This window comes from Strigops habroptila, chromosome 11 (genome assembly GCF_004027225.2).
Source record: "Strigops habroptila isolate Jane chromosome 11, bStrHab1.2.pri, whole genome shotgun sequence".
NCBI lineage: Eukaryota > Metazoa > Chordata > Aves > Psittaciformes > Psittacidae > Strigops > Strigops habroptila.
This window is the reverse complement of record NC_046360.1, coordinates 23,357,776-23,385,544: the sequence shown is the minus strand read 5'-3', so window position 1 is coordinate 23,385,544 and position 27,769 is coordinate 23,357,776. Positions and strand designations below refer to the sequence as shown.

General features: G+C 44.2%; 1 protein-coding gene across 1 annotated transcript in view; it reads right to left on the bottom strand.

Moving 5' to 3' along the window:
• Window positions 1-27,769, bottom strand: part of DNAH1 (dynein axonemal heavy chain 1) — a 67,582-nt gene that overhangs the window by 28,164 nt on the left and 11,649 nt on the right. Inside the window, exons 12-40 of the mRNA XM_030500468.1 lie at window positions 27,235-27,385; window positions 26,479-26,672; window positions 24,920-25,145; window positions 24,165-24,284; window positions 23,288-23,370; window positions 21,712-21,853; window positions 20,455-20,610; window positions 19,272-19,470; window positions 17,171-17,424; window positions 16,098-16,310; window positions 14,385-14,549; window positions 13,561-13,682; window positions 12,942-13,047; window positions 11,658-11,837; window positions 10,688-10,828; window positions 9,864-10,027; window positions 9,254-9,367; window positions 8,550-8,738; window positions 7,376-7,481; window positions 6,218-6,331; window positions 5,744-5,893; window positions 5,187-5,273; window positions 4,898-5,084; window positions 4,691-4,782; window positions 4,081-4,235; window positions 2,246-2,423; window positions 1,765-1,959; window positions 927-1,046; window positions 155-313 (exon numbers count right to left, since the gene is read on the bottom strand). Coding sequence (XP_030356328.1) covers window positions 155-313; window positions 927-1,046; window positions 1,765-1,959; window positions 2,246-2,423; window positions 4,081-4,235; window positions 4,691-4,782; window positions 4,898-5,084; window positions 5,187-5,273; window positions 5,744-5,893; window positions 6,218-6,331; window positions 7,376-7,481; window positions 8,550-8,738; window positions 9,254-9,367; window positions 9,864-10,027; window positions 10,688-10,828; window positions 11,658-11,837; window positions 12,942-13,047; window positions 13,561-13,682; window positions 14,385-14,549; window positions 16,098-16,310; window positions 17,171-17,424; window positions 19,272-19,470; window positions 20,455-20,610; window positions 21,712-21,853; window positions 23,288-23,370; window positions 24,165-24,284; window positions 24,920-25,145; window positions 26,479-26,672; window positions 27,235-27,385 — 4,462 coding nt within the window. The remainder of the gene's footprint in view (window positions 1-154; window positions 314-926; window positions 1,047-1,764; window positions 1,960-2,245; window positions 2,424-4,080; window positions 4,236-4,690; window positions 4,783-4,897; window positions 5,085-5,186; window positions 5,274-5,743; window positions 5,894-6,217; window positions 6,332-7,375; window positions 7,482-8,549; window positions 8,739-9,253; window positions 9,368-9,863; window positions 10,028-10,687; window positions 10,829-11,657; window positions 11,838-12,941; window positions 13,048-13,560; window positions 13,683-14,384; window positions 14,550-16,097; window positions 16,311-17,170; window positions 17,425-19,271; window positions 19,471-20,454; window positions 20,611-21,711; window positions 21,854-23,287; window positions 23,371-24,164; window positions 24,285-24,919; window positions 25,146-26,478; window positions 26,673-27,234; window positions 27,386-27,769) is intronic.

Sequence of the window (27,769 nt, the reverse complement as noted above, 5' to 3'; positions counted from 1 at the left end):
CTCCAAGGATCCCTCGAAATTTGAGGCAGATGTGGTATACCAGATCCCAAGAGGAAGTCCATACAAAGCCTCCAGGCACTCAATAAGCTCTGACCCCCACTCCTCATTACCACTTCCTCTATAATGAGAGAGGATCTGTTTTTCCTTTACTCACCTTTTCCTTTGCCATCTTCTCCCTCAGCCACAAGCTGAAGGCTGTGTAACCCTGGGAATCTCCAGTAGCGCCCACACTCCAGATCAAGGCAAATATAAACCAGGGTTCAATCAGCTCTTTGATACGAGCCGTCTTCTCCTGGGGAATCGTCTTAATTCCCTGAGAACCAGAGAACAGCAGAAGTAAAATTCTCAGGCATGGTTAAGGTACACAAACCCCAGACTCCTCTTAAATTGCTTGTAATTCTTCCAGCTTCTATGTAAGATTTTCTAGCCAGTTTTTCACAGGCCTTGTTAATGTATTCTGTGGATTAAAACTTGCTGTTTCATTAGTGTACTTGAGAGACTCCCCTTGCTGAACTAATGTCACTCAACAGGAGAAGAATTTAGTCTTTGGGTTTTAATTTGAAAATTGTCCAGCCTTCTTCAATACTAATTCTCCAAAGATCTGCAGTCTGAAGTGCATCACTGCTTAGCTCTGATCTCTGCTTTCCACTCCTTCTCCAATTCCCTCTGCTATAAATAAGAGTGAACCTCTTCCCTCCAGCCTGGTATGCACGGAGCTTATCTTTTGCTCTTTCAGTGGGCAAAGCATAATCCTTCCAGGTTTACCTGTGTTTTGCAGGATGTTGTATTACCTTCTGCCATGTAGATGAGCTACAGCATGACCTTTCTGCACCAACACCTCATTCTCTGGTGACTAACTCTCTGCATGACATGGTGCCCTTAAGAGTTACAGGCATAACATGGTGATAGAGATAGCAAAATCCTACCTCAATGGGAATGAAAGGCTGAAACAAACATTCCAAGAGCATGAGGAGGCTCCTTGTGAGGTTACTGTCTGTTGAGGCAATTGCCTCCTTCACAAACCTCCGGACAAAGGCAATGGCTTCCTGTAAGGAGAGACAGGAACAGCTCGGTGTCACCATCCAACACATCTGACTTTGCTTTTACCTTCTTAGGGTGCTGGTTTCTCCTCACCTGCCTGCAGGCTATATTTAACAGGGAAGGTATGACTGAGAACACTGCCATTTCCCACCACATCCCAAGTGCCACTGTTTTGACTGCAGAGAAGCAAGTAAAACCCCTTTGGTTCAGTCTTAACCCCAAGAAACCTCTGGGCCTGCCTGTTGGTTCTGTGCAACAATGTGCATCTTGTGCCATCGCTGCTGTTAAATCATCTGCTCTCTTCAGAGCTCTCCTTTGCAGCTCCATGTTATTCAATAAAATAGAAGCAGAGTAGAAATAATAAGACTTGTTCTTATAACTTTCTCCCTGGAGTTCTTATAACTTACTCCACTGTAAGCAATGGTGCTGCACCACTGATGATTTTGTCCATAATTTCTAATTATTTTACAATTGTTTTACACCTATTTATTTCACAATTTAAATAAAACAAACTATAATGACCAAAAAGGCTAAGTCACATCTATAGAGATCAGCAAATAATCCATATCAAACCCAGAAAATTTCCATATCAGTTTGTATACTGGTAGTCTGAAGTGTTCCCACAATGGTGTTTAAATCCAGGCCTTGACAAGTCTGGGCTGGTTGATATCTGAGCTGACAAGCTCCAAGCCATGGAAAGGCTGGAACAGTATGGTAGCTCACCTTGAGGAATCTCTTGAAGAGAGATGATAGCTGCTGTGAAAAGGGCTTCATGATGCCTGGGAGCTTTTGCAGCCAGCACTCAATGAAGGGCTCCAGCCCCAAGATGCTGGGTTCAAGGTAAACCATGCCACAGCGGGACACTGTAGCAGGGGAAGCAACAGCCAGATCCTGGACTTCAAACATCATGGTCATACTCTGGAAATTGCAAAAAGAAAGAAAGAAGGATAAGGACTCAATCACTTTTGATATATGTTTCAGCATAATTTGGCAAAGATGAAATCTTTTCCTTTGTTGCAGAGGCGCTTTTTTTGTTGTGTTTGTGCAGCACAGCAGAGGTCTGGCCAGCTCAGGGCTACTTACTGAGACACCAATTTCATACAAGTCCACCACAGACATCAAGTGGAAAATAAAAGGCAAGTCTGTTCCAAGAGAGAGGAAGGAAAACGGACAACAGGCAGCAAAAGCATGAGGGATGAGTTACCTCTGACAGCTTGATGATTTCCCCTGAGCTGAGACACAACTTCTTATTGTCATCTAGCACTGTGTTCATGTTCTCAATCCACAAAGCATCAACTGGCCCATCAAACATGTACCACTTCTTGATGGTGTCAGTGGCTGCAGCTCCCCGCCGGATGAGTGAGGAAAGGATCCCATCTGTCCTGAAAGGTGGGAGGAAGGCACGGCTTGGCCCATTCTGGTTTTGCTGAAATCAATGGCAAAGCTTCCACCATCTAAGGCAACAGAGCCAGAATCTTACCCTGTTTCGTGTGCCCAAGGATACCTGTGCCTCACTTGATGAACTCCATAAAGGTCCATCTCGTTATTTCTTTTACTGAGACATACATCTCAGTCTGAGTGACACCATGAAACAATTTCTATGGGCATTAGGATCTGTACTTCATGTCATCTAACTGTAAAATGACAAGTTTCCCTGTAACATCTCTGCCCTCAGGGAAAAGCAAAGAGGCCTTGCTAGCATCCATTTCAGGTCATAGATGGGTTATCAGCTCTCTGTGCCTCTTTTTCTCCACCAAGCGTAAAGGGAGACTCAGGACAGCTACTCTGCTAATTCAAATGCTTCAGTTGGGTAACTACAGGTTATGAGGATGAATCCAGGCTAAAGAGCATGACTCTACCCTCTCTACAACTGAAGTTCCCCATCCTCAGCATCCATCCTCCAGGTGGTGCTGGAGCTGGTGAACAGGAGAGCAGACGCAAGGAATGCTGGCTGTTGGCAGCAAGAACTTAATCTGTACATGGAAACCTGGAGCGCAATTTTCATTCAGGCCCTGGACTCTACTCACATTATTAATTACTTGTTATTTTTATAGTGCTTGTCAATTCCAGGGTATTGTTACTGAGATCAAGGGAAAACAGTCTGTTCAAAAGCTCAGCCGATTAAAACAGATGGATTTGTCTGTAAATACATTTTACATGGCTGCTGTATTTTTCGTTTTGTCATGTTGACGTGTCTGTGTGCTGCCCTTGGGTAGAGTCACATCGTAAATAAACTGTTGAGCTTAACTGGAACATCCTATAGAATGTCCTTCAGTAAAGATGCACCAGAGCCCAGGGTGGGAAGCTCTGGGTCTCAGCATCAGCAATGCTTACTTACTCGCACTTTTCCTCGAGGTAATTAGTTTTGCATTTATTTAGTTTCCCCTGTTTTACAGAACAGAGTCTTTAGCTTTCCCTCTAAGCAAGTAGTGGGTAACAGAGCTAAAGGGAGATTCACACTGCTTCCCACACCTTAGCTTCTGGATAAAGTGAGCTGCAAATTCAACCTGAGGTCACATACGGAAACATAAGCAGTAAGACCTGGCTGTCAAGAGGGCAAACAGGCTATTGGTTCTCGCTTCCAAAGCATGTAAGCAAGCAGGAGCCCTGGTAACAGCAATGAAATGCCTCTTTATGTCTGAAAGTCATTCCTCATCATTCAAGGCCACCAGTGTATTTATACAGAACAATTCAAGTGCTTTTTTCAGAAGCAAAGCAAGTGGTTTTAAGCTGCTGCATCTTAGAGCAGGGGCATGTGCTCCAAAGCAATTGAATTATTCCTTGTTATGCAGTTAATGCTACGAGCTGAGCTGCAATAACTGTCTGGGCATGTGCTGGCAGCTGAGCCAAGCACACAATAGAAGATGTCAGCTTAAATAGCTGTGACTGGCTATTGTAGCTTGGTGAGGATAAGGACTTGATTGCTTCTGGTTTCATGCCACTACCCTAAACAGTTCTCAGCCTTGAAGAGAAGATGCTCAAGACAAGAAGAAAACTGTTTTCAGTCTGGAAAGAAGGAAAGCAGGTTTTGTACTTTACCACTCATGCGTTAGCAAGTTGAACTCTCCATAAAGCTGGCCCATTGTGATGGATTTGGGATTCAGTACAAAGTATCTGACTGCCTCGTAATTCCCACCACTTGCTGCAGGCTGACCTTTCAGTGATGTCATTGCAGCTGCCAGGACTTGGTAACTCTGCAAAAGCAGGAGAGCAAGAGATTTAACTGCTATGGCTCCACTTGCTCTCACAGCAATTGCATTCAAAAAGCAGTGAAAAAGGAGATATAGTGAAGGATAATATGATAGCAAGGAGATGCGTGGCTGTATTCACAGAAAGCAAGCAGGGGGGAGGAAGTTAGATCTCCTGCCCAAGAGGCCTGAAGCATCTCAAGGTGTCAAAGTATATCTCAGCCTTAGAAATCTGCAGCAGAGCTAATAAGCCTCAGTCTAATCTCCCAACTTGAAAGAGCGAGCTAGTAATATACTTCCCCATGGCTATAAATCAATACCAAAAGGCAGCATCTTGGTGCCCTGACTTTTATCTGAGAGAAGGTGGAAATGCTGGAGAGGGAGTCTTTTGTGAAGCTTAACCCTCTGCATCCCTAGGTAGGTGATGGTTTGCTGGTGCCAGCACAGTCTCACAACCATACCTTTGTCTTCCCAGAACCTGTTGGTCCCACCAGCATAAGGCCATGTCGAACCACAGTAGTTTCGTAGAGCTGGATGCACTTAGTCACAAAACCTGCAGAGGGAGACAATGTGGAGTGGGTCTGGGACCAGCTGTCTTTTTCCTGGGGCAGGGTGCTGGACTGAAAACCCAGGCCCACAGAGAGCTTGTGGACAGCCTTTTCCCTCACCATCAGTATCCTTCAGGTTCTCTTTGATGCAGGATTTGCGAATGGCTTCTTCCAGGATGCCATAATCAACAGGCTCTTCTTTGATCTTGGGAAATAAATCTGAGACAATACCACTGAAGAGCGTGAGGTCATCCTTCAGGAATTTGGGTACATTGGCATCCCTGATAGCCCGCAGGCAGATCAGCTCCTGCAAAGATTAAGAACTCAGAACTTCGGAGATCTCACCTCTCTTATGAGGCTGCAGAAAAGGCCTAATAGGTCTATGACAACATGAAGTCAGCACATTTACCTCATCCATAGTAGGATTCTCTCTTTTTAGGTTGCCAGCTGTTGAGATGACAGTCTTCACAGCTCTCATCCCAAAGTCATAGTGGTCCTGGGAAAGGCACAGAGGAAACAATGTCATCAGATACAGGAGCATCACCTAAAATAGAGTGAACCTATGCATGCACTCAGTTAGCAGGTAAGAAAAGAAAAATGAGTTACGCCTTCAGAACAACTGCTCCCTATCCAAGTGTGCTCTCAGTATCCTTCAAACAACTAACTCGTCCTCAGCTATAGAGACTACAAGTGAGGATGATAAAAAATCCTAGATGGAGGGAGTAGGCAAGGCTGCTTGGCTCAACTGTAATGCCATTGTAACTCTAACTAGCACTCAAGCTGAATGCAAGTCCAGCCACAGGATGAAAAATAAGAAACAGAAAGGAGGGAGGTAGATGAAGAATGGGTACTGTGACCTTTTTGTGATACGTGGTCACAAGGCACTGGGAGAACCACCCAGGTACTTTGTGCCTAGGCTGAAAATCTCACATTTAAAAAGACATTCATGGACATTAAGGCATCTACCTGGGAGCTGAGCTGCTCTGACAATAATTTGAATGTTGTGGTGATCTTCTTTGCAAGGATTTTGGCTTCATCAAACCCAAAGGAGTAAAGTGAGATCTCAGCAATCATGGCGTAATCTGGGACCATCATAGCCACAGGACGAAAGAGAGCCTGAAACATATGGTTCCAACATGAGATTAACACACTGTTGTTTCTTGCTTTTTCCAGCAAACTGAGAAGGCTGAGTATCTATCCCAGGCTGTTTAGAGGACACAGCACGAGTGTGCCTGACACCTGTCAGGATAGCATCCCTGCAGACTGCTATCTGGGGAGCATCATTTGCTTACAGATGTGATTCAAATCTCAAAATGATCCTAGAAACTTTCCAAAAGCATCACATCCTAATCTTTTACATGGACATACTGGTGGTCTGGGTAGCATCCAGCACCTGTACTGCCCCCTCTTCTTTCTGTCTATGCAGTCTGTCCCACTTACCTTCAGGTTATCGGGCAGTTCAGTACGCCCAGCATACCCTGGGTTCATTGTGATGAAGACTGCACAGGATGGGACCAGTGGGATCTCTGTGCCTTCAAACATGAAGCGATCCACCTAGAAAATTGAAAATATCATCATCCTCAAAGAACAGAGCCTGACCTGAAAATCAAGTAATATAGCAGAATCTCCCAAGAGGAAAACAATGGCTTTCAGCAGTTAAATTATGAAGCATGGGCACAGAGAGGTGCCCACAACTGTAGTGACTCAATCTGGTTCCACTGCAGGAATCTGGTATTACTAGCAATATTTTCCCCTGTTTAAGAAACTGGGCTCATGGAAGATTTACTGATAGGCTATTTTTTTTTTTTCTCTTGAACAGACTTTTATCCCTCCAGCTGTAAACAAACATCTTTTCATTTATTCTGCAGTAGAGTTTGGACCTGAATTAATTTGTGGCAAAGAGGGCGAAGAGAAACCTAAATCCTTTATAAAGCTGTGTAGGTAGTAATTTCAGATGGGGGATAAAGTAATGCAGAAGAATTCATGGAGAGCAAGTTTCTAATTCCAAGCCAAAGTAAAGGAGATTCAGGTCTTAACTCCTCTGAGCCTCCAGACAACAAAGCAGAGGCTGGCTGTTAGACTGGCTGACAGCTGAGTCTCCCTGTAAAGCCAAAAATTCACTTCACATTGCAACTCTGGGTATTCATAAGTATGCATTTCCCTGCATATACTGGGTTTTGAGAATCCACTAAGGCTTTGATAACACATTTAGACAAATGTGGTGCTGAGCAATTCACGGCAGAACACTGACTGCCTTTATCTCAGCTCCAATTTGTATAAGTGGATCTGTATTGGAGTGTCTCCCACACCAAAGTCTGCTGGCACTGCAGCTCAACCTGAGATGTACCTCAGCCTGTGAGAGTGTGGGCAACTGTGGTAGCACAGACTAGGGTGAAGTTACAAAACCCACCCAAGGTGCTAACTATGTAATGGCCTGATATGATGCTCACAGCTAGGGCATTACTCATGCCTCTCCAAGCTCAAGTATGTCTGAGTCGCTCCTAAACAGTGAAGCTAGTCCAAAGACAAGGACTTGCCTAGACTAGCTCAAGTGGAGATTTTTTTGTCTGCCCTTGCACCCACCAGTTCACTACATACCCTCTGCTGCTGTGCTTTCTGAATGGTTGTGATCTGCTGGGCCACGACAGACAGCACCTCGATATCAATGCGGTTGAATTCATCAAAGCAAGCCCAAGCGCCAGAGCTAGGCAAGGAAGGAAAAATGAGGGGAGTCAGGAACATCTCACAGGAGCAGACTTGCAGGCAAAAGTTCAGCTAGATCTAGAAGTTGTGCATTCACATACTTGTCTCTGGGGAGGCAGCACAGAGACAAGTAAACATAAAAGGCCCCTAATGCCCCACAGCAGGTAGTGACACAGCCACAGTGTACTGGTACGATGGAAGGGTCTCTAGCCCTTCGCCCCAATTATGCATCCCAGGCCATGGGTGAGTGAGGAAGTGCATGGCCCCTGCAAGACCATGGCAATGTCTGCTCCTACAGTCTGGGACAAATTCTGCATGTTAGAGATTTGGGCTTGAAAGAGGTGACATGTTGAATTCCTGTTTTGTACCTGAGCTGTAAATGTAGCAGACAATTTAGACATCTCTTAAGTCCATTTTTCAGAGCTTGGATCACTAGGTATAAAGCTGGAAGCATGTATATGAGGAAGATGATCTTTCCACAAGGCATGGTTTGAGAAAGAAGTTAAATGACTTACAAAGAAAACATCTGAGAAGAGTATCAACTTTTGTTGGAATAACATTCAGATTCACCAGTGTGCAACAAACTAACTGGACCAGCTCTGTTTGAAATGTAGAGAAGAGAAACTTCTACAAGAGGATCCCTCAGGGTTTAGAGCAGTCTCTCTTGGCTGCTCAATTTTGGATACACTCAGCAGATTCTCTCCTTTTTAAGATTAAGCAGCTTGTGGGCTGAATCTCAGTCCAACATGTATGATATTAAAACAAAGGCCAGAGCTGCAAAACTCACACAGGTGGATTAGTGCATAGTGGATTGGTGCAAAGCATTTTAATTTTGCCCTAAATGAATAGGATCTCTTTTTATCCCCCGTTTTTTTTTTTTAATTGGCTCAACTGTCACAAATTCCTGCCAGAAGGGAGGAACTTTGCTCATTCTGGAACACAGTAAATCCCTTACTAGGGCTTTGCTTGTTCTTCTGGGCTGCTGTGAAAAATATCCACCACTTCCCAGTGGCTGGCACCCCTGTACCTGACCCACTCCTCAATAATGACACACAGAATTTCATTGTACCTGGCTAGTCCCTTGAAAAACTTTCCCATTGCCATAAAGTCAAGCTGGTCAGAGCAGTTGAACACTACAGTTTGGATTGCTAGTGCTTTGCCCAGGTCTTTTGTTGTTTCTGTTTTGCCTGTTCCTGCTGGTCCTGCAGGTGCTCCTCCAAATTTCAGGTGCAGAGCTCCTATAAGCGTCAGGTAACACCTATGACAAAGAAGAGACCAGATGATGAAAAGCATTTCTACTACTGATTTCAGTAAGGGAGACATACGATCCATCCAGCTGGAGACAAGCAAGAATCCATCCTTTATTATTGGAACTGCTTAGATATACAGCATTCTGCAAAGGAGTTAGCTGTGTGGCCTTGATTAGTATTCATCTGGGTCTAAATGGATAAATCCTTCTGTCACTGGCTACAAATTCACTCTCCAGAAAAAGGACAGTTACAAACAGGTAAAACTGCTGCATATTCTAGGGTATTAGATGTCCCTATCTACTGGTTTGTAGAAGAGCTCCTTGGCTATCAGGTGGGCGTTTTATATGAGATCAGGAGGAATACAGTACAACCAATGCCAGGATGTTCCTGTGCCCTCATCTCAGGTAGTTCTTTACTGTACAAATGGTTTCTATTTACATACATTAAGCATGGTCAGATCCCCACTGAGGCTTGTTCATCCTGGAAGAAGATACGCTTATCACACAGAAAACAGTCTCCTTACCTGTCAGTGAGGGGTGTGATAACCAGACGGCCAGTGTTCCCCAGGTACTCATAGCCATAGAGAAATTCAGCATTGACTGCTCTCATGTATAGGTCCCCCCTTGTCCAGTAGTATCTAATGATGAGTGAACATGACATCAGAAAGATAAGACACTGGGTGGCAGACAATACAGCAGCTCGTAAGACTACAGCTTGCAGGTTTAGAGACCTGCATTTCAAAGGATTTCCTCCTTGAAAGAGGAAAAGATAAGGTAACACACTAAGGTGGACAGGAGTTCTCACAGGACCTGAAATTAGGTATTATATCAAGCATCGCACTCCTTGGGCAAGAGCATGCCCTTTCACAGTGAGGCTGTGAAACACCATGGTATGGATCAGTCTATATTGCCAAAGTGGGTGCCATCAAAACTAGGTCTGTCTCAGATGCCTTAGAACTGGCATCCTTAGCAGACTTGAATCCCACTCCTCACAGGGATGTTAGAGGTGATCAGGAATACTGCTTACAGACTATGCAAACTCTTGTTTGCATTTGTCACGGACATGGCTGATGGGTAAGGAGAATAAAAACTGGCCAAGAAGGCCAAGTAAGGCTCAACAGCTATGCTCTCTACCTGAGCTGGGAGATCCACTCGAAATCATTCATGCTTGTCACGTTCTCCTCAACCAGCTTTCCTGCAACATCCTTGGCGTGGACCTGAATCACAATAAGAGCTGACAACACTGCCCGCTGCATCTTGGACAATTTTCCACGGACCAGGGCAACCAAATTGCCCAGCTGGGTAAGCAAAAGAAAGCACTCTGAAGCAATCCATGTCCCAGAGACCCAGGCTGTACTAACACAATGCAAACAAACTTGTGGCATGCTAAGTCCAGATCATAGGCTGTGTCCAGGCAACTTCTGCCTCTTCTCTTGTCAGAGAGAGAAGGCAGACGGCTGCTCAGAAATCAAATACTGTCCAGGGCTGGCTCAAAGCTGACTTTTGCCTACATGACTACCACATTCAGGTATAAAGAAAGAGTTAGAGCACCATGAGGCCCAGAGCTAAATATCTCCAGGTATTAAGTGTGATTAGATGCATGGAACAGAGAGGAAGGATGCAGTTTCACTCTGATTTCTACTGTCCATCGTTTCAGTTCTCCTCCATCTTTGATTTCATGGGTGAACCTGGAAAAGTTCTCTTTCACCTTGTTTTTGTCTTCAGGTAATGATCATAATTGTCAGTCCTATACATTATTTGAGGTTTATGATGACAAACATCTTCATGATTAAGACAATAAGAACCTGGGGGGTTTTATCTGGTTTTGAGCTCTGCTATGCAGAACTGTGTCTGTTTCTCCTATGGTATTGTCCTGGTTGTATTTATAAGTTATCTAAGGTTTAACAATTGAAAAGTCTCCATCTGCCAAAATCTCGCCCTTACATTCATTTTCATACCTGAGTACTCAGCTGTGGGAAAAGCCTGCTGGCCAAATCTCCAGCTTCCAGAGCTTCAGACACTTCCTTTGTCCAGAAAATCTGAGAGCCAGCAATGACCACTTGCCCAGGCCATTGCAAGACCCACGTAGTATGTGGAGTCTTAAAAAGAAAGAAAGAAAGAAAGAAAGAAAAGAAAGAAAGAAAAAAAGAGGTGGTCACACAATAAGAACTGAGTTCTTCTTTAAGAGGCTTTATTTTTTTTTTCCCTCCAGTTGCTGTGAAGAAATCTTCAGGCACAAGCTCTCCAGCACTGGGTACTGCACGTACCTTCTCTCCACTATGCTACCTGCAGGTTAGTAACCAGTTACAAGTGGCCAGCAGCAGGTGAAGAAAAGAAACCTGTGAGACGTAATACTTCCCTTCCTCTTGCCTATTCCAACTTTTCTAGTTTTAAATTTTCAGACAGAGTAGAAAACAGTAACAGAAATATCTGAGGCCTTTTCATTTTTCAGCCTTTCTCCCTCCACAGACCCAAACAAATGAAAATTTAGATTTTCTACAAGCAAAGCTTTTACACAGAAATCAGAGCCAAGATTCATCCCCTGTGCATGGCCTGAATAGTTTCTGTGCCTTGGCTACTTTTACCAGTCCCTAGAACACTGTGGGAGACATGAGAGCTGCAGGAGAAGATCCTTATAAAGAGGAAGGTGCCTGGAGAGAGGAATAGATATGGATTCATACAGGGCTGTTCTATGATATTGGGAAGTGTTCTGTGGCTGCTGAGTGAGTGTGCAGAGTTTGCATTCTTTTGGCCCATTAGCTGCTTGCTCAACTTCACATTCTGCACTTGACTCACACACAACTGGATTAAAGGTTGTATTTTAAAACTAATAGAATATCACAAATTCATCAGCCCCATCATTGGTGGCCTCTGGGGCAAGCCTGGAACCAAGACATCAGAGACCTACCAGTCTGATAAAACTCTCACCTCTGGATAAACACCAATTGATCTTTCTATGTTGTCCCGTACACTGGCCTTCATGGTTTTCTCCACTTCCAGCAGCCAGTCCTCTACATTTTCAGTGGGATAGATGGGAACAAACAGCTTCACCTCTTCTCCTTCAGCAGAGTACATGTGCGTAATCTGAAGGTCCTCCTGGAACAGCAGCTAATGGAAGAAGTGCAACAAGAGGTGTGAATGGAGGATTTCTCTTCTATCCCTGCCTTCCTGCCACTGGGGAACAGCCAGGCTGCAGCAGTGTATGCTCACTATAAATGTGGTGCCAAACCTGGTTGTCAGTAGTGATAAAGTGTGTGACAGACGTACAAAATGACCCCTCCAAAAAATGGAGGATGTTTGTATGAAAACAAGAGATTTACTTCACTGGTTTTAACTTGAGTGAAGCAAATAAAATTATAGGTAGGATGAACATTTCTCATTGCCTGTCTAGGATTCAAACCCTTCATTCCTGTTCATTCCTGTAGATTCAAATAATTTCCCTGGAGGTCACAGTGCCTGGTTTTAAGAGTAAAATTTTAACAGTTTCTCCAGTGCCCCAGCATATCACTGAAAGTCCCCTTATTTATTCCAGTGGTTTTGCACCAGGTTTCCGATCCAATTTCCTTTCTATTTTTCCAAGCTAATGACTAGGAGATTGGTTTTAGTGTCTGAGTATTGTGGTGGTGCGAGCTGTGCCTAGCTGTGGAGTCTGAGGTCTATTAGGAATAATAAAAGGGAAAAATAGCCGGCTTAACCCCAGCTCCTAAGTAGGGATGAGGGCAGAAACTTAATTCCGTTCAGGCTTGTTCACTCTTTGTCCCTCCTGAGGCTGTCAGCAAAAGTGGAATTCCATCCTAACCAGGTGTCTGTGAGTAGACAGCAAAGTCTGAGCTATCTCCCTTGGCTTCCATGGTGGATGGACAGACATCTCCAGAGGGAGTGTCCCCTCCTCCTAAGATGGGCATCTAAGTGAATGTCTCTAAATTGCCCTTTGCAGATGTCTATTCCCCACCCCCCCAATTGTCTGAAGGGCAATTGAGGGTGCCCGGTTCATGGGCAGACATCTGGCTTTGAAATGTCTAAAGTGAGCTTGCTTGAATCCCAATCCAGGGCTCACAGCACGATGCCTACGTACAGTTACAGGTTCCCAGGAGATATATTTCCACACAGCAAGAACGTGAACACTCCTCCAGACCTCAGAACACCTCCAAGTTCCCATAACATCAGCTTTCCAAAGGTGGGGCAAGCCACTGGCGGGCTTGCTTTGCCTACCTGTGCAATGTTCTCAAAGCACTTGCGGAGGTGAGGTTGTACAGCAGTGGGGTCTTTTGTTTGAGACAGTATTTCCAGCAGCTCATCATCTGAAAGGAAGTAGAACCTAGAAACACAGAGTGAGGCATGAGGAGAAGCTCTTTTTATCATAGAGTCAGGGTCTAAGTCCTGGCAAGATGAAGAACAAGCCTACTGCTAGAGACATTGTTTCTGACTGCTCACTGATCTCCTAGTTTTGTGTAGGAGAGTAGCAGCCACAGTCCAGCCACCTACCTTTCTGTAGAGACAGACTTCTCCATCTGCAGTCAGCTATTCCCACGCAAAGTGGGTTTAAATGAGTATCAAAGAATAGCATTCCTTCATTTCACCCCATCCTTTCTAGACAAATCATGAGGCATAGATCTGCAATGATGAACTCCCAACATTTGTGTCTCCCTGTTTTCTCCCCATCAGATGGCAGCACTGAAAGGCGCAGCCTCGCTTATGTTTGCAGTCTCATTACAATATCCTAAGCTTAGATTGTTTTGCCCTTTCTTGGCAGAGAGAACTGGAGTGAGCCTCTCCTTTCACATTTTCTGAACTAGGGAGCGTGATCCAGTCCACTGACATTTCAGGTTACCTGGGAAAAGCACGTCTCTTCGTCTCCAGATATTCACTCAGCCCTTTCTGCACCAGTTCCAGTAGCTGGTTACATTTTTGCAGCTTCTTTAGTAGCACGGGATCAGGGCACAAAGAAATCACCTACAGACAGAATGGAGAACAGAGGGAGCATCAGTATTCTGAGCATGTGGGAGATAAGGCAATGGAGATAATTGGGTTGCCCAGTGATGTTACTGATAGGATTTAAATGACTCATTCACAGGAGTACTTTCACAGGGATCTGGAGAGGTGTGAGCTTTGTGGGCAAGGAGGGGAGACAGCACTTATGGATGTGACAAGCACATTTCTGGGTTCCCCTAAATACCAACATTTGTAATATAGAATACAAGTGGTGGTGGAGTCCTGGGAAGTGAAGGCTGGAGAACAGAAGAGTGCAGAGCACTGCTACCAGGACACAGAAATGGGTGAAAACAATGGCTCTAAATTTAAAGATCAGTCTTGAGAAGGAATCAAATGCGACATCTCTTATGGATTATGATTATAGCAGGGCTGGTTACAAGAGTTGTAGAAGGTAGGGAGTATGTGCTGAGGAGAAGGTACCTGGTGTGGTGGATAGCTTGGTGCAAGGCATCACAGGGAATGACTGTCTGTTTGGACACCAGAAATAAAGGCCAAGTTCCAAGAGCAGAAACCTAGCACACTGCCCTGGACAAGGCTTCATGGTTTAAACAGTGCTCCTCATGCCCACACCATTACTAAAACAACAATTCAAAGGCAGTCCTTGTGTGAGCACAGCTCCAAGGAGTTTGCAATACCTGCACTGGCTTTCATCAAGGCACACACCTCAAGGTTTTCATTAGCACTCTTCATGATGTCCCTCCAGTCCTTATCCACTTCCTGGTAGCGCTGGCTTTCCAATGGGAGCTGTCTTTTGATGTCCTCTGAACTAAAGATTGGCTCCAAGTAGAGCCAAGAGAGCTGGCAGTTCAGCCATTCCTCTAGGACATCCTAGTGGGAAGCAAGAAGAGCAGCGTATCAGGACACCATGTCAGGAACCTGCAGACAAAACCGTGCAAAAGGCACACCAGAATGGGTCTGAAAAAAAACACAACACCCACTAGTTTGGTGGAGGTAGTTCAGACACGTGTAAGCCAGTATTAACACTCAAAGGGACTTTTTGGTGCTAGATCAAACTTCTGCGGCTAGTGTTTCTGTATTTTACAGAAAACAGCTCAATGTAATCACACAGGAAGATGGGGATTTTATTTTGTGAAAAGAGCTTTTGGGGGAAGAAGAATGACAATAAAATATGACAGAATTGCAGATGCGGAATCCTCTCTCCTGCCTGATGTACCTCAGCCCGAGCCTTGCCTACAGAATAAACCATTAAAAGATCTTTAAACAACACTGTGAATTAAGAAAATGAATGAAAAGCTGAACATTCAAGTTAGACACTAGGCAGGAAAGCCTGTTTGGTAGGCAAGGAGCAAGAGAATTAGGTTGGAAAAACATCTTCCTCCATTTTAAGGCATAGGAGATTGGAATGTATGGGGAACCTGCCCAACACCACAAAGCAGCTCAAGCGTTTTTCTCCCTTTCAGACTTCTTTAGTCAGAGGGAGCTATCTCCCACTCTCTGAGCAGAGGCAAGCCACCTGACTTAGCAAGAAGTGGGGTTCTCCAGTAATATAGGCAATGGTGTTTGCTGTACTCCATCAGCTAACCCTGATAAGCCACTTCCCAGAAGCAGGTTCACGGGCCCTTAGTGACAGGAATGAATGCAATCAAAAGAAAGGGTAGGAAAGGCAGGGTGTAAACATGGACAACATCACAGCCAAAAACCACACAGTAACTAACTGAATTTCCCCCCATCACCTACTGCCTCAGGTCTTAAAATAGCATTTCTGTATCTTCGTGAGACAAGGCAGCCCATGGCCCAAGCATACCCAGATGGTAAGCACCAATAAACAGAATAAGGTAGTTATGAGTAACAGATAACAATGCTGCTATGCTTCAAAGACTAGCATTTACACAGAGTTCTTCAGCCAGATACTTGTATTGGAATTTTTCTCCTGCAGCAAGATGCTGTTTTGCTGGCTGAGTCCTGCTGGGTGCTGAGCATTCAGGTTCTGGTTTGATGAAGAAGTGCTGGCAGGGTGTGACAGATCCTGCTCTAAGCAGCAGTCTTCCACGTGATTTCCTACACTGAGATGTGAATGCTTAGCATGGACCTCACAGGGCCTATAAGAATCTGTAAGGTCTGCTTGGTATAATATGATTAGAGATGCCAGTAGGACTATTCACAGCAATGGGACAGTCCTGACCCCACCAAAAAGTGTAACAATAGGCAGAAAAAAAGCTGGAGTTTCATCACTGCTGTTTGGAGAATAAAGCCGAGTTTATCCCCTCGTTTACTAGAGTCCTCCCTTAAGACTGATTTTCTCCTGATAGTCTTCCTCCCAATTCCCTAGCAGCAACTGCAGCGCCCATGTTCAAGCACAGCAGCACAGCCCAGCTGCCTGCCTCTCCCATGTGCGTGCAGGTAAGAAACCAATACCTGTGTGATCTTCAGCTTATTTTCCCATGCGTTCATCCTTTCCTCAAAAGGTTTCTTGAATGGTGAGAAGGACATGCTCTGAACCAAGACAATGTGATCATCTAGGAGCTGAGAAGCTTCATCAGTGTTTTTCAGAATAAAGGTTCCTGTGTCTTTGTAAGGGTCCACAGTAAAAAAAATGGAGTTCCATTCACTCTCCATCTTGTTGAGTGCCTGAAACAGAGGGACAAGCAATTGAATTTTCAGATACAATGTGCAGTGGTTATCCCAGCTGCTAGAACTTCCTTAATGCCCCTCTCTAGCAAGTGAGAGACTTTTGCTCTTGGATTCCACTGGAAACTGCAGCTATGTATTTAATGCATGACATACTCAGCAACAGCACGTTTCCTCTGCATTGCCCATGGACTCAACACTTCAATGCTGTCCCAAAAGAAACACCTTGAGGGCAAAAAAGGGCAATTTCATCTCCAGGCCCATTTATGCTACTAGATGCACAGAGGCTGCCAGCAAAGCACCTATTAATGATTAGGGTTAATGATAGCTTTATGAAAGGGGTAGCTATCCACTGGGAACTTGCCTGAGATTTTAGAGAACAAAAACTGCCAGAAGGTAATGACTTCCAATCAAGACCATCTTAGGTCACATCAGAACTGGTGAACTGAAAGACTAACCTATGAATCTCTAGAGCCAGCAAGTCTTCCCTGCACATTTACTGTGTTAAAGGATTTGCCACCTCCATTTCCAGCCACAGCTAATCTCCCTGATGTAATGTTTGAGTGGCAGAATGCAATCAATTTATTTTAACTTCAACAGTCACTAATCCCATAGTGAGGTGTCAGACCCAACCACCAGATCATCAGGCAGCACTGTTATGCTACAACTGCAACTGTGCAAGGTGAACTCAACTGTGTGACCATTGCTCCCCTTTTGAAGCACAGCAGTCTTTTTACTTATGCTGCAGAATGTGTCTCATGCTCTGGGACAAGAAGAACGTCACCCAAGGTAATGACTACTTGCCCAACAGAAACATATCTAAAAAGCAACCAAAGACCCAGCAGTCCCTCTCTCCTCACATTCTCAATGGCGTATTCCTTGCCAGCTGCCTCAGCTACTTTGCTGATGCTCTCGATATGGTCCAGTAGGTTCATTTCCAAGCAGTGAGAAACTGTCAGACTGGGATCTAGCTTGATATCCATCTTAATAGATTTCGACAGCATCTCCCAGTGCCGCTCTCTCATACCAGGATTGCGAAGCCCTTGAATTAAGGGGACGTATAGTTTGAATTCGTCAATCTTGTCTCGAAACTCCATTGCCACACCCTGGCAGGCTTTCAGGGAGAGAAACAGAACATCATCAGCAACAACAGTGTGTGAGGAAGTTGCCGTAAGGAAGTTCCTAGAAGTTGTCTAAAGCCTGATGTGCTTGTAGATACATGGTAGGTAAGCAGCAGGGGAGAGCACTGGAAAACGCAGGTTGAAGTAATGAGGACACAAAGGTGCTCTCTAAGCATGGCTACTAAGCAAGGATTCAAGCCCACTCCCAGGAGCAGACTTGCTTATTAGCCAGAAGTCTGTTATAGGCAAGTTCATGCTAAGGAGAAGTGTTCCTTAGCCTAGAGCTCACTGGAAGATGAGAAGCAAACAAATTTAATTCCTTAATATGGGCTCCAAGCATGACAAAGCCCCCTCTGCCAATTGGTATTTTAGAAGCTCTGGTCATCATTCCAAGATCTTAAATCTCAACCCAAACTTGTTAATAAACTGATCTCACACCCTCCTAAATAGAAGATGGACACCATATCTGAGAGATAGAAGTAAACTAGGATCCAAGCCAGCTATGGAAATGGAAAGCAGGCAGGAGAGGCTCTGCTAGCCTACAGCCACCCTAAGGCCAAAGGTACTTCTGCCTCACAGAAAGGACACAGTCAAGGAAAGGGCTTTGATCTCTGGGGGCATTCTGGAAGCCCATGTCTCTTCACTGTTCACATCCTGCCCTTTTTCAGCTTATGCTATAGTGAGTAAAGCAACAGACAGGCAAAGAGCATGGGACTTGATTCCCTTCCAAAACCTGGCTACAGCATGTGCCTCCTTTTATTGCACCCTGTGTGGTCGCACCACATATGCACAGCAAGGATGTGACCACCTCACACTCCCTGCTGGGTGGTATGCAAAGAAAAGGCGGCCTCAAGGATGAAGCTCATATTTAACCAGGTGCCAGGCAATATTGCAATGAATATGAGCAGGTATTCTTAGTATTTCTGTTTACCATAATGATTCATAGTTACTCACGCATCCACTCATCACCTCCTCCATTGGGGCTGATTCATGGCATTGTTTAAGAGCGAGTTCAAGTTAAAAACGATGAATCAAAACTCTCCCACTGCAAAATATATTTCAATCTAAGCCATCTGGCAGGAGATTTTAGAATTAGCTCTAGAGAATGACCAGTATATCTCTGAGAATCGTGGAATGCAAAGTTAAGCTACAACTGAAGTCTCCATTCCAGCTTTACTAGGAGGCATGATTAAAAGACCTTCACGTGAATTGCAAGGGCTGGATGTGATCATCTAAACTTCATACACATTCAGGCAGGAAGGAAAACAGTTATTACATTCCACAGATCATTTCCAGATTTTGCAATCTCATTTTATTCATAACAAAATCAAGATCTCTTCTGGCTTTCCATTAAATTCATTGGCCAATAGAGAAAATAAGATTGGTCAAGAAAACGGCACCCAGAAGACCCAGATTCAAGTTCCTTTGCTGCCTGACTTGCGTAAGGGCTTAAACCCACATGTCTAGCCAGTGGGCTACATAGTAATTCTCTATGACTAATCTGGATTCTTTTACTTTATATAAATAAGTAAATATTAACTGCAAAATAAGAGGGTGGCTTTTATTTCAGTACTAGCTTGGGAACTGGGTATAAAATGGATTTGCAGCCTGATTGTTTCCATGCCAAACTGGTACTTCAAGCAGCAAACTAGTATCTAGATGTGAATCATCATAGTTCCAGAAAAAAAGTGGAAAATGACCACTAGCGTTTTCTCAACTGGCTCTAATACACAACACATCCACGTGACATCCTGACCATCCCTGCTCAGAGCACTCTGCGACATGCCTCACAAAAAATGCTGATATGCCCCAACTTCCTTTTCCCAGACCACATATTTACCTGGTGAATCCTTGAACTGCCTCACGCATCTCTGCATTATCTTAAAAGAGTCATTGACAATCTTTTCTATCTGTTCAGAATCAACTTCCATGAGAGGATCATTCATCCATTTCTCATGCTGACGCATCCAGTCTGACACTGTTGTCCAGAGGTCATGGTATGGCTGGAAGTCCTTAACCATCCTGGATAGCCCACCATACTTTGGAAAGAGAGGAAAAGAAAGCATAAGCAACACGTGTATTCTACTCTGGATGACAGCTTCTATGTCAAAAGACAAAAAAAGGCACAATTCTTTTCTGGACCTCAAGCAAGCAAGGAGAAAATGTGTACTTCAAGAGGTTGTATCATACCACATTCTCCTGGGACCACAATATAGATTCCAAGGGAGAGCAACTAGCAGAGCTAGGCTTCACACACTCAAGCCAAAATGTATCTGGTGGGGCTGTGCCTGCACCATTTGTCTGGCATGAAAAGCACTCTCTCCACTTGCTTCTACACATGCTCTGCTGCTGACTGAGATTTTGATGGGCAGTCCACACACAATCAGTGAAAGCACACACTGCACATCATACAGAAACTTGGCTCCTTACAGTGAAGGAGAAGGAACCACAGACTGAGGGATAGAGGAAAGGATCATGTGAACTCTACTTCTACCCTGCACCCAGCCTGGGCTGAGCGTAGATGATAATGATTCATTGGCAGCTGAACAGCTATGGGCGAAATGAGTGTTTGCAAGTATGTAAACTGTTGCCTTAGGAGAACATGCTGCACTCTGAGCCCAGCCAGCTGCCTGCACAGCACTGTGCAACCACACTCATTCATGTCTATATAAGAGCAGTAACAGCCTTACAGAAATTGATGCATCTCGATTGCTGCTTCAAGACCTCCCCCATCCAATTTCTCCTCATTAACATCACTCAGATCTAAGCATGGCCACCCAAAGTCTCTCATGGTGGCAATATCAGGCACATAAGCAGCTTTCCACATTTGTCTGGCATCAGATCTTCTGTGACACAGTGGAGTGATGGAGCAGTGTGGTCACCCTACACTTTACAGAGCACTTGACATAAATCACATGAGCATGAAGGATTCCTTCCTGAGGAACTGTGTCTCATTATTTGCTCTACCACCTAGAAATCCCAACAAAGATTAGAGTCCTGTAGGTACAGGACCTGACACTTACATTAGTAGCTTTGATCCCAAAGATTCTTTCCCTGTTGTTGTAGACAGCTGCCAAATTCTGAAGCTCCTGCAGCTGGTTCCTGACCTCCCTTGCTTTGTTAGCCAACCCATTAGCTTGACTAGCATCCGCCTGAACGGAAAATCCACCTACAGTCAGCTGGAAGAGAAAAGGCAGGCATGAGATGTGGCCCTGAAGCTGAGTGCTGCCTCTGGAGATCTCAGCTTCCTGGTGTGCTCTTTGTTACATTCAAACGCAAGATCTTTATGCTCAGAATTTCACCTCTCCCAACCCAATTCTGCTTCTGTTTCGACCACAATGTAAGCAGTGAGGAGAAGCAATAACCACTGCTCAGGTGCTTGAAAGTGCAGATGTGATGACCAGATGCTTTCGTCTTTGTGACAATAGTTAATCCCTGAGGAATAGGAGCAATGAGTCTGTGCCCAAATTTCTTGCCACAGCATTTATATTGTCATTAGTTACAGAACCAGTGAAGTGAAAGTGATAGCTCCACTAGGTCACTGGGTTTATTTCCAAGAATTGTTTAACGACATATACCCAGAGCTTCTCTAATAACTTTCCTGGTTTGTTTTGGTGGTTTGGTTTTGTTTGTTTGTTTTGGGGATTTTATTGTTGGGTTTTTGTTTGGGTTTTTTTTAAGCCAGTGTTGTGATATTATCATATTGGGAGGCTATGTCCGAGATAATCGTCTACGTCATTGACTAAAGCCTTTCGAAGACAACATTTTTTTTCTGGATTTAAGAATTTCTGGTGAAAAAAAAAATAAAACTCAGACTGTTTCAGCAGAAACCAGAGGTCTCTCAGCTCAAAACTGCTGCTGTTTCAGGGTCTTTCACATGAGTTCCCTGACTAAATGCTGTATTTTCCCCCTTGATGGCAGCACATCATGGGAGATGCTCTGCAGGGAACTGATTACACAGGAAAGAGAAAGGAGGCGTATGTGTTGCCTGAGCACCAGGAATTGGAATATTGTATCTTCATGAACACTTTCCCAGTGAAAAAATCAGGATTTCTGCAAATAGTATTGTTTTTTACACAAAAATGAAACTCTTAATCAAAAGCCCAACTTCTAATAAATAACAATGGGGGGTGTGTTTGTGTGTATAACTTTTGGTCCAACAGTACATTGACCTAAAACCTAATCTGACTTAAATATCATCTGAAAGTTTTCCACCTGGCTGACCGCAAGAGCTTCAAGGCCCCTTTCTCTGGGCAGCTTATTGTCACAGGCTTATTTACCTCCATCTCCTCCAGTTTGTCTTGAAAGCTGTTCTGATCCACGACATGGTTTTTACGAAATCTGTCTTCATCCTCCTGGTGCTGGCGCCGAACCGACTCAGCTTGCTTAGTTATTTTCAGTGGCCAGTAACTTGCAGTCCACCTGCATTCACATGGTGTAACAAAACAAACAACAAAACCAGCAAGACAGAGAGAGAGAGAGAAGCTTTTAGAGCATATGTTTGAAATGCTGAAAATAACAGAATGAGAAAGCCAAATCCCACCAAACAAGGAAGCTTTACAACAACAGCAACACATGTGGTTTCAACAAAACATTTTTTCCAGCTTGTCTTGTTGATATGCAGTCCTTGTGACTAGGCTATTCAATTGGAGAGGGCTGGGGAGAAGTGGAGGGCCTTTCTAAAAGGAACAAATCCACTATGTTGCTGAAAAGCTAGGAGACTGCAAAATAACAGTTGGCATCCAGAGGGAATGTCTGGTTTTGAATGTATTCACAAGGAACTGAAAAAAAATGAGGTCACAGTCTTGGCTTATGGCTTTTCAGGGCTACTGAAAAAGCCAGTCTCCTGTAGAGCAGGGTAGTGAGGGGCCAGGGTAACCCAGCTACAGTAAAGGCCTGGCTAGCCAGGCTCCTGCAGAGTGCCCTGGGGAGTGCAGTACAGATACAGAGTGGCTGCTCATTCCAAGGCAGGCTTCTTGGCTCTTGCTCAGCCATAGCCCACCCATTACTTCAGGGGCTATATGTCTATCAAGGGCTCCAGCATTGCCATTTGGACTTGTTAGCTTGTGTGCAATGCCAAATGCAAGCTTTACAGCATTACACTTGAGCTCACAGCCCTTGCAGTGCCTGGGGACACTGCAATCTCCTACTAATTCTACATGTGCCAGGCCTTGTCAGTGGGCATACAGCTATATCTGTGCTAAGGTGTCCTAGAGCTGAGCTGTTTTCCTGCAGCTTCTGTGGGTTTTTTGCACTGTGTATCCCATGTTTCTAGTTTCAGGAGCGCTCTGCAGAAACTCACTCAAGTTGCAGACACACTGGACCAAGTCCATGCCATACCAAAGGTGCTTCCAGGGCTGAGCTGACCTCAGAAGCTGTGTTTGTGAGCTGACTCTGCTATTGGGGCATAGTATAATATAGCCAAAGATAAAACTAAGAGGAGACTGCATGGGAAAGAAATGCAATAATAAAACAGGGTTCATGTTCCTTCCTAAGTCCTAAGAAAACTCTGGGAGTGTTCATGCCTTGGAAGTCTTCTTCACTTGCAGACACAGACTAAACTGTGCATTCTGAGACCTAGCAGATGTCTCAAAAAAAACAAAAACCCAAGAGAAAATATCTTTAATACATTAAACAGGTTAATAGCTACCAGTTTGCCTTGCTCCAGGCCAGAAGGCAGCATGAACCCACACTTCTCTATAAACTTCATTTCAAGAATTTAGTGCTCATATAGCCCGAGAGGCACTTAAAACTTCTGCTGGAGCCCGTGATAGACACATAGCCCCTAAAGCACTAAGAATGGTAATTGCTGCAAAGTGTCCCACTTTGACAATGGGAGAAATGCCTTGTGCTCACTTGTCACTGAAATCTTCTTCGGTAAGGTTATAAAAGAATTCCTCCAGGACCTGGTAATCTTCCATGACTTCACGAATCAGCTCCTGCACAGGGTGAGAGAAAGAGACAAAAAATAGACACCTGTAGACCACACTGATTCCAACCCTCTTGTGTGTACCTCATTTTCATGAGATGCCTTTGAAGAGCTTTAGTCACACAAGCTTAATGTGATGCAGGCTGCTTCTCTGCTGTGTGAACAGTGAGCATGGATTTATAACCCCTTGTTCTGCGAGTGATCACACTATCATCACCCTCTGTTCTATATGGATGAAAAGAAGTATGACCTAGTAGATAAAGTGCTGGACAGAAATTGAGTGTTTTGGGTTATCTTCCAGGTTCTTTCCTTGGTACGGGCAAGTGAGCCTACAGCTTGAAGCCTTTGTTTCCCATTTGTTCAGCTGGGAGAAGACCTACACGTCAAATAAATTTGAAATAGCTCAGCACTAGAATGTCCTATTAGAAGACATATGTTAGCAGCAAAATGAGCATTTGGTAGCAGAAGTATTTTCTTGAAAACAACATTAATTTTTAGAAGGCAGCTATTCAATACACAATGTGGAATGGATCATGAAGGTAGCAAAAAGCACACAGAAGTCTTCTAGGCAAGATTTTTAACTGCTATTTTGTTTTAAATAGGTATTTAAATTCATGACATGTTATTTAAAAATACAAATCTTAGGAATTACAAAAATACAAAGCCAGAGATCTTATGGCATTGCATGCAAAGACATCCAAGTAACAAATTGGAGTTCTGCTTCTGAGACACCACACATTGCATGGACAAATTCCCTCCTCACTTCCCTTGGTACTCCTTGCCCGGAAGGAGATCAAGCCCTACCTCCTGCACAGCCAGCTGCTCGGGGACGCTCTTCATCCACTCCCGCAGCTCAGCCAGCTCCTCGATATTGTTTGGTTTCTCATGCATTCTGCAGCTGGTGGCTTCATACGTGTTGCAGATCTGCAGGAGGACGCAGCAGAGAAAAGCCCATCAAAAAGTCATTAACTGCGAATGGGCTAACTGGAAAACCTGCCATGATCCACCCAGTTCCCATTCTGAAGGTGGTCTAAAGTGATGAGAACACAGCCCTGTTCCGTCTTTTTCTTTCCAGTCTTTCTCTATCCATCTCATTTGGCCTCAAACAAAATAAGGCCAAAAAAGAGGAAGAGGAACCGCAGGTAGGTAGTTGAAACGATGACAACAACAGATGTAGGCAACCCTCTAGCAGATGCAATTGTCACATTCCAGTTATCCTCAGAGCAAGCAGAAGGACCTTGCAGTTGTCTACTAGGCAGATATTTTCAATCCACCAACATGTTTTTATAAGATGGCAAGGTCCTGAAGAATTTTGTCTCAAGAGATACAGCCATCAGCCACATAATTTATTAAGTATATTTAATATTTTATTTGGTTGAGTCTGTATATCTCCCCTCTAGTTGGGTTTTTTTTTAAGTAATCACTTTGATGCAATCTTTAAAATGTCTTCATTAATGTGGCCTCAGTTGCTGTCTTTTGGCCATTTCACAAACACAGCAACTTCAAAAGCAGGACAAGACAAGACACTGCCATATAATCTGTTGAACCAGGTAACTTACACTCTCCACCTGCAAATGGAGGTTTTTAGCCAGTATGTCCAACATGGAAATGGCAAGTGCTTTGTATTTTGCAGTCAGATTTTGCTTAACAACTTCTGTGCTGACATGGAAGGGACCAATGACAATAGAAACAGGCAGAGTGTTGTCCAGGTTCTCCTTTTCTGACAAGTACATGTTTACTATATTCATCACCTCCTGGGCAGATGGACATTGCTCTTTGTAGTCTCTGTAAATACAACCACCAACAAAAAAAGGTAATGTAGACCTTAAGATTATTTGAGCATCCAGGATGTTCACAGGATATCCAGACATGTCTGCCTACAGGATCAAGACATTAAATTAATAATATGTTCACTGTTATTAAAACATGCATCTATTTGAATGTATACAACTTTCTGTAAGCACAGACTGAGACGGTACCAATGCCTTCTAGACTTTGCAACCAAAGGTATGCCTACATAGGAAGTGAGGAGTATTTGTATCACAGTCAAGTATGTGAGCGCTGCCTTTAACAGAGCACGGGAAGCTACAGTAGCAAAGACATCCCATGTAAAGTCCATCTATTTAGGTGACCAGCCTGCAGTGAAGGCTTTGCTTCAGTGTCTTCACTGCTACAGTTACCAGTGCCAAACAGAGGAAGCCAAGCTACCTATGCCTACCTGCACTGCAGCTACACCCATGCAGCAGTGTAGACAGGTCCCCAGTTTCAGATGATGTGTATACAAGAAGACATGGAACTGGTATGTAGCTGACGAACACTACGAAGGTGCAAGGGAAGGGACAGACTCAAATCTACAACAGGTTTTAAAGCATAATAGGTTTGGAGTGGAATAAGAGCACAAAATATTTTAGCTGCAGAAAAGCAGTAGAAGAGATGAAAAAGGTAGTAAGACGAGGAGAAGGAGAGACAAAAATGAAAGCATGGGTATGAAAAGGGCAAGACCAGGAGGCATCTTGGTGGAAGGCAGGCCCTTCTGTCTGTTCTGGGAAGAGACAGGAATTTGTCAGACAGGACTCATAATACTAAGCTCGAATAACAAAAAAGGGCTTCATTCCCACTGTTTGTAGAAAACATGAGGCCTAAGAAAAAGAAGACCATTAAAGTAACAGAGGCTAAAGGACAGCGTAGGTGCAGAGTTTTGGCAGTGAAAACAATGAGGCTGAGACAAAAGAAAACATTACTTTCCACAGAATGTTATCAGCCTGAACAGACGCTATTTGAAGGAGGTCAGAGTCAAGTATGCTAACTGGATTTTCAAACAGGATGAGTCATTTTTAGGGCCATTAATATCTCCGATTACACTTGCAAACATGACAGGAATGTGACTGCTGTCAGAGGCAGGAAGAAATTCTCACTGCCACCACCAACGTCCTCTAAAAGCATGGACCACTGCCGATGGCTGAAGGCTGCCTCTGATGGATGCCTCGTCTCACATCTGAGGCACGTCACACACATTCAAGGTCTCAGAAAAATTCTCACATTCTCATGCCCATTCACACAACAGCTTCTGAAAAGGCTTCCATTTGGGTTAGAGGTGCCTTTGTCAGAAGCCACTTACCCTAGGAAGTACTGGATGTCATTGTTATTTAGCTCCAAGAACTTCTCATATCTCTTGGCATAGGCATGGAGAGGGATCATTGCCGTTTGAATGGCAGAGCGCATAGTCTCGCGTAGTTTTCCCACTTCTGGTTCTTGCAAGCCCACTGAGTCCAGCAAGGGTGTGCCTGTGATAGATATGTTCTCCAGCACATACTAGAAGCGGAAGGAGAGAAGTCTTTCAGGACCAGCAGAGCTAACCATGCCTGCAAGGGGTGAGACAATCACCCGTGGCACCTTTGGGAACTCATGCAGTCCATCCTACACTGTGTCAGGAATTGTTTTATCGGTTTTAAGTTGCCCCTGCCAAAGGAGGCTCTAGGGAGATGGGTCTTTCACCGTAACAGGTAGGATGCATATGCAGAAGAGATCCGCACCAGACTGACAGCATTGGAAAAGGTGCTATTTCCTTTATGAATCTGCTTTTACCAGCTGCCATTCACTTAAGGTAACCAGGCTACGTAGGACATGTCTCCACAGAACCTGCAGCACCAAAGCAGAGATAGCAACCACTTAAAATAGCTACAGGGTTGGAGAGCTTGAAGAAATCCTGTCAGAACAGAACAGCATTAGCACAGTGCTATGCCCAAATTAATTTAACTGGATTTCCAACTACCTACTTCTACGACTCTCCCCCTCAGTACAAGCTCAGGGGTGTCTATGCCAAGCTGCAGTGCACTGAAGCTTGCACAGCTGTATCACCGGGGATGCAGTTCACCTTCTCCAGCTGTGGGACAGTGTGTGTTGCCAGGATTCCCTCATCAAACAGAGAAATGAGGGACTTCTCAAAGCTCTCCGCAGAGGGGCTGAAGTGAATGCCGCTGGTGTCTAGCACAAGGTCTGTTAGAAAGAGCGGATTCCTTAGAGGCCTGCAGCGGGAAGAGATGAGGAAGAACAGGGATGTTTTTTGGCACACAACTATATTGCTCTGGTGCTGATACTAAAATGTCTACTGGACAGGAAAGCAGAGAAAAGGTGGACTGTCCCATGCAGATAATGGTACGAAACAATGCATTCCGAATTTACCAGTAAAGACATTTAGAACTTTTGTCTCTGAAAGGCAAAGGAAGTGTCAATCATGAGATACCAAGACCCCCAAAAGTCAGAACCTTATCTTGAGAATTGGAGCTGCTTTATAGAAAAAAAAAATGCAGATGCTCTTCAAACCAAGCATCCAGCATCTCAAATATATGCCTAAAATGCACCTTCTGGAAGTTACATACAGTATCTTCCAATCTTGTACGTTACCACTG